The sequence below is a fragment of the Elephantulus edwardii genome, unplaced genomic scaffold, assembly GCF_000299155.1.
Source record: "Elephantulus edwardii isolate Elephantulus edwardi_28Jun2011 unplaced genomic scaffold, EleEdw1.0 scaffold00041, whole genome shotgun sequence".
NCBI lineage: Eukaryota > Metazoa > Chordata > Mammalia > Macroscelidea > Macroscelididae > Elephantulus > Elephantulus edwardii.
The window spans coordinates 13,882,423-13,889,142 of NW_006399791.1; the positions used below are offsets into that span (position 1 = coordinate 13,882,423).

Here is a 6,720-nt window from a genome sequence, read left to right on the forward strand (position 1 = left end):
AACAACAACAACAACAAGGAATCTTCTAGTGCTGTGTAGGTAAACGCTTAGTAACTGGCTTTCTCTGGAAGAAAGCTATGATTGGTTGTGTTTGCTGTGACCAATTTCAAGCTACCCTTGGAAGCCACTGACATGAAAGTGAGGAAGAGATTCCCATGACCTGCTCTTGTGATCTTGCAGGAACTGCCCCAAGCATTTTCTTTACTTACTCTCGTACTTGGATGGCTTTGCGAAGATTTCCTGACTCAAATTTAGAGAAGAATCTCAAGCAATGAGAAGCACTAAAGTCTTCCAAAGACCTATGACGAAACAGAGAATATGTAAAAATGTGCATTATTGCTTTTCTCTGTCACTTACATTTGTTGGAAATAACTTGTTTCTGACAGATCTTTAACTTGAATTTCAACTTGCTGCTTTGAGGACTAGAAATGGGTTACTACCATGAAAAGCTCCTATTTTCAGGCCATGAACAGTTGAAGCAAAAGATCACCTACTCAGGCTCATCCAAACTGAAGACAACTTTGTTGATGATTTCATTTGGCTGGAGAAGCCTCTGAACATCCTCAAATATCTTGATCCTAAAAAGGGAAATGGAGAATATTTTAAGGGTAGTCCCTTATCTCATTAAGCTATGAGTCATCTGAGAAGGCCTTTGGAAATTATCAGAGAACCACAAAATGAAGAGAAAAATTTAAAGTCCAAACTTGAGTTGAAATTCTCCCCTCAAGAAATAAAACTATACTGGGCATTAATGATATTGACAGCAGCTATATTAGATTTTGGCCAGGGCAGTTCTGGCTTAGAGAACTCTGCAGAGTATTTACTCTAAGACACCCTGGCAGGTTTTGGATTGTATGAATAATAAATAGAACTCTTTGCTATGAGACCATCAAAGGGAGACTTTGGGACTAGAGACTGTTAATGTCCTCAAAATATGAGAAGGGGTTTTTTTAAAAGGCTTTAAACTCTTTTGTTACTGCAATTACTTGAGCTCTGTCTCCTTTAGAAAATGAATCTTATATAAATTTGAGAAACACTGGTATCCAAGAAAGTTAAGGAAAAAGGAACTCTCAGACTTCCTCTTTGACTTCCCAATTCAGTTCATCAGGGGGAATGGGAGAAAAGGAAGCCTGAACTGAGCAGCCTGAAGCTCTACCCAGAAATAAGATGGTGCTGGCCCAGCCCCCGTGTCATATCTCTCAGTGATTTGAGTATGACAGGTCCAGAGGGTAGAGACAGAGAAGGAATCCAGAAACCCAACTGGGAGAACAAATGTTAGAGGCAGGTAAAAAGCAGTTAATGAAATGTTCTTGTCTGCACCCTTGCTCCACTGACTTAGCATATGCATGATCATTTTTTCCTTGGCTTCCTCAGTTTTCATTTCCATCTCACTATACTGAGCCAAAGGCAAAGCTCCCTTTCCTGTGTGCTGGGAATAAGCCATCAATCACCTAGTGTTTCTGCCCTGGAGAACGTGTCTTTTCCAGCCCCTTTGCAGTGATGTGGAAAAAACCATTCTTCAAGCCAAGCCAAGGTCTGTAAGGTTGCAACTGGGGATGATGTTACTCCACCCATCTCTGTATTAGCAAGAGGTCAGACACCACTTTAGAGTGAACAGCGGAAGAGATCCCACATAATAAATTACTGATTTTACTGAGGATTTTCCTTTGAAACGTGATTCAAATACCTGAAGAAACTGGCCTGGTTTGTTCTTTTATGCTTTTTTTCCCCTACAGCAGTGGTTTGCAATGGGTATGGGCCAAGGGGTTCATTAAAACCATCTAAAGGATTACTGCCAGGACATATGCTTGCCACTATGCCACAGTTTATTCTGAAATGCTGTAGTAGGAAGGCAACTCGTGCATTTATTAAAGCTTCCCAGGGAGGCCTTACTATGACCCTGGATGATGCTTACCTTCTCAGAGATAGCCCACTCTGTGTACAACTCATTCTTCCTGCAATAATATTAAAGACGAGAAGAAGAAAGTATCCCAAGTTGATAAGTTGATCATTACCTCTGAACTCCACATTTGCGTTCCAACACAGACTGGCTAGAGAGAGGTGGGCTGTGTCCCCAGAGATCAGGAAATGCCACCATCTTGAAGTCTGCCACAGATTTAGTTCTTCTGGCTTTAGCCATATAGAGTTCGGGATCATGGAACGGGACATCTTTGGGATGTATTTTCAGAAGCTCTTCTATTACTTCAACACTGTCTCTAGTCAGAGTAGGATTGCCTGGGGAGGTACTCATCTTTGGACAGGAAATTGCATCTATGTCCCAAGCTGGATCCTTGAGGGAAGCCTGAATGTTAGGGATTTCACTTCCAGAAGAATCTATCCGAAGACCATTGGATGAGACATTTTGGTAAGTTTTTATTACAGGGTATTTTTTAGAAGTTAGATGCACAGTGGACCTCCCAGTCTTCACCATGTTCAGAAGGGAAATCTGGACAATGTCTTCTCTTTCAAGTCCCCGGTGGCTTTGGTCCTTATCCAAGCAAGGCTGCTTTGAGGAGGCAACTGTAGGAATGTGGTGGTGATTGGCACACAGAGTCTCTTCAAACTGCAAGTCATCTTCAAGTTCCTTCAGGTTTAAAGTGGAAAAGAAAATGTCTGAGTTTCTTTCTAGGTAGATAATGTGATTTGATCTCTCTTCTCAGTCTCTGGGCCTACAATCAAGCATATACCCTGTACATAGAGAAACTGTTCTTAAAGCCACTCAAGCAAGATTAGGCTTTAAGAATCAAATAAATAGTGGAACAATAGAAATTAACATTTAGAAAAGGCTTTGGGTGGGACATGTAGTACACAAATACTCATAACACTGTGTATGTTCCACAAAATTCTAGGCTAGTTTGGCATCCTTAATTATGGAGGTCTGGCTATAAACAAGAGGGTACTTTTCATTCCATTCTGAGAGAGTGCCTTTTACTTAAGGATCATTATATTCACTCTAATTTTAAAAATGAAACTCCACATAATATTATATTTTTTTACAGAATCTTAGTGAAATATCTCTGTCACAAAAGGATAAATATTGCATAGGGCAACTTGTAAAACGGGACTGACATTGGGGTTGAGGGAAGACTGAGAAAGGGATAAACAATGTATACTGCAACAAAACAGATGAGGGAGAGAACTGTTTAAAAGGTATATGTGATTAGGTATTATTGCCATGATAGGAGTCCAGAATGAAGGCTGCACAGTGGAGTGGACTTGGGGTGAGGGATTGTATAATAATGAAAGAATTTTTCTTTTACTTTTCAAAGAGAAAAGCGCATTGGGGGTAGGGGTCGGCAGGGAGAAAAGTGTAACAATGAATGAATGGAAATCCAAAGTCTCTGTAAACTTTTATTAAAATTAATTAAAAATAAAACAGCAACAAAATCTTACCCACTGGTCCCCTTCTGCTTTCTGGAGTGATATGGGACAAGTTAACTACCTTTTACATATTATTTAGCCATTCTGTGTGTCCAAGTTCATGATTTATTAAGAGCCATAAGAAAATAATAGACATCAAAAAGCTTGAAGACAGTGTTATCATTACCACCTGCAGTGGAAGGGGAGTACTGAAATAGGACACCAGGTCTAAGTTTTCCTACAAATAAAGACAGATTTGGATAAGATGGCTACCTTCAGAAAATCTTCCAGGAAAACATTTCCACAGGGATAAGAAGAAAATAAATTCATCAACAATCTTCACTTGCATGCACTCAGGTAGCAAAGCGCTTTCCTCCTAGGTGTACAATGTTCAACTGAAAAGTTCCTGACATAAAACTTAGAAGGTACACAGTTTTCCCATTTTTGCTTAGCCTTCTGCTTTCCCCCCTGGAAGGTTCCTGGAGCAGATTGGTAATGATAGCAATGCTCTCCATCTGGATACCTTTCCCAAGCTCTGCAAAGCACCCATCATGCATCACCATGAAGCAGAACTACAGCATATGTCCCACCTGAAAGCTACAGGAGAGCTCAGGACACATCGCCTCATACTGTTCCAGCTCCCCTTCAGGTCGGTCAAGGCCAGGTTTGCAACTTAGTCTGTTCACATCTGTTTCTAAGTCATCGTCCTTGAACAGAATATTCAAAGAATACATTAGAGCCAAGAAAGTCTGTCTGAAAAGCATCAATACTCACTACAGATATGATTTGGTAGATCTTAAAATATGATAGTGCATGAGAAGAAGTTTGTAACGGTAAATGGTTTGTTACAATATTACCTGTGTCATGATATTTTACATTTTTATATTAAATCTTAGGACATGGTATCCTTATCTTCAAATGATAGGGTTACATTTTCCTGAGAAGAAGTTTCAAAATTCCATTTTCATTTTAAAATAAAAAGAAAAATGAAAACGTCTTCATTTTTATTTTATAATTATTTGAGGTGAAAGTTTACAAGGCAAATTGGGTCTTCCCCCCACCATGTACGTTATGCACAATAACATTAAATACAATACCCATAATATCATCAAACTTCTCCCTTTTCTGCCTTGTGATTCTCTTTACCACTGAAGTGGCAAGCTGTTCCATAAAGAGGACGGCCTTACTCGGCCAAGAAATCCCTAAGAGACAGTTCAACTCTGACATGTATTCACGTGCAAAGCTATGAACAGGAGTGTCTTACTACAAACAGAAAAGTTTGAGGTTTGAGTCCACCCAGAGGTCCTCATGAAGAAAAACTGGATGACTTCTAAAAATACCACACATCAAAACCCATGCGGAGCACAGTTCAACCGTAACACATGGTGATGCCATGAGTCAACTACACAACTGGTTGATTACTATGAGCAAGTGCTTTTCTAGAGTGAGAAGACTGAGTGGCAACAGGATAAACTTCATGCTCCAATGGATTTATCTTCCAATGAAAGGACATAGACAATGAATAAGAAAGTAAGCAAAACAATGAGGTAATTTCTCAAAGTCATAAATGACATAGAAATAGAGAAAGGGGGTGATGTGATTGTGACTGAGATTTTGGTCCAGGAAACTGATTAAGCAATCCAGAAAAGAGATCTTGCTAAGAAGATAACATTTTAATTGAGACCTAAATGACAAGAAGAGCTAGCTATGCAATGATCTGGAAGAAAGTAATTACGAACACAAGGAGTAGCTTAAATGTGCCTATAGGAAGAAGACAACTGAAGCATGGAACATAAAAGGAAGATTGTAGGAGACAATATTAGAGAGGTAGGTAGGAGGGACATTATATCGATTCTTACAGGCTCTAAAGAGAAGTTTGTATCCTCTTGTTAACCTGTTAGCCCTTTATAAATTAAAACGTTAACCAAGCTAAGCATCTGGGGTTTTTTCTTTATTGGACTGAATAATCCCATATCCTTTTCTTTCATTGTTTGGTTGGTTCTAGATTGTTACTTCATTATACGAGGATGGTGACTCTCCTCCAAACACTGTAGGCTCTTTTCAAGGATCATGGGATCTCAGAGAAAGGACATTAAAAAAAATCAGTTTATTCATTCTCTCCTTGTTCTCATTTCTCTGTTTGATCAAGTTTCCCTAATAGAAGAGGGGGAGGGGGAAGAAACAAAACAAAGTTGGTAGTCATGAAAGCCTTGATTATACAGGGTGCTGGCTAAAATGTCAGCAGTTCAAATCTACCAGCTGTTCTACAGGAGAAAGTTTAGCAGTTTCCCCACATAATTATTTAGAGTCTAAAGGGGAAGGCCCCCTATGAGGTGGACTGATTCAGTGACTGGGGTAATTGGAATGGGTGTATTGGAGAAGGTGCGATTGGCACAGGACAGAGCAGAGTTTAGGGATGTTGTACATAGGATAGCTATGAGTCACAAGTGACTCGATGGCATGTAACAACAATAACAACAACAAAAAACCCAATGGAGAATCGCTATGAGTCATAACTGACTAGACATCAGTGGAATTTTTAAATCTGAGGAATGTGAGAAATTAATGCTGATATTCTTGATCTAGAGAAAAAAGAAAATTTAGTATTTCATCCATCTTCTACAATTTTTCTGTCAACATCAAAATAAAAGAAAACAAAACAAAACTCATCATATCAGTTTTATTATATCTTCTCCTACAGTGCACTAGGCCAAATAAATGCCTTATGTGGTCAAGATTCTACCATTTTCACGGTTTCCAGCTTCATCTATTAGTTTCTGCTTGCTCCAATTCCCTCCTACAGCCTTACCCATGATCCTGGGTGGTACCAGTGGAAACCCAACCTGACAGACATTGGCCAGATCACATACTTGCTTAAGTAAATAACAAAGTTTGACCATGCCACTCATTCCCTGTTGCAGCCCGGGGGTAAAGTAATAATGAGACTGACAACCAAGAATGAGATAGATAAGAGAGCAGTCCCAATGACTGAAGCAAGACTAAAGCACCCAAGCTATGCATCTCTGTATATTTATTGAGAATCATCAGGAAGGTAAACAAAGGATAATCACAAGGGAGTAGAAAACAAAAACAAAGGATCATTGCGAAGTCTTTTGCAGATCAGACTGATTTCTTCTCTATTGTTTGTTGTTGTTGTGTGCCATCCAGTTTGCGACTCATAGCGACCCTATGTACAAGAGGTCTAAATGCCATTCTATCCTGTGCCAACTTCACTGTCTCAAACACATTCATTTCCACCACTCCACTCACAGAATTGATCCACCTCATCAAGGGTCTTCCCCTCCTGTGTAGTCCCTCCACTCTTCCAAACATGATGTCCCTCTCCAAGGGCCAGTCCCT

General features: G+C 39.6%; 1 protein-coding gene across 1 annotated transcript in view; it reads right to left on the reverse strand.

Annotated features, from left to right (window-relative positions):
• The window catches only part of AGBL1 (ATP/GTP binding protein-like 1), a 1,027,235-nt gene that overhangs the window by 795,181 nt on the left and 225,334 nt on the right, over positions 1 to 6,720 (reverse strand). Inside the window, 4 exon segments of the mRNA XM_006885234.1 lie at positions 210 to 299; positions 495 to 578; positions 2,016 to 2,584; positions 3,951 to 4,067. Of these exon segments, the coding sequence (XP_006885296.1) occupies positions 210 to 299; positions 495 to 578; positions 2,016 to 2,584; positions 3,951 to 4,067 (860 nt within the window).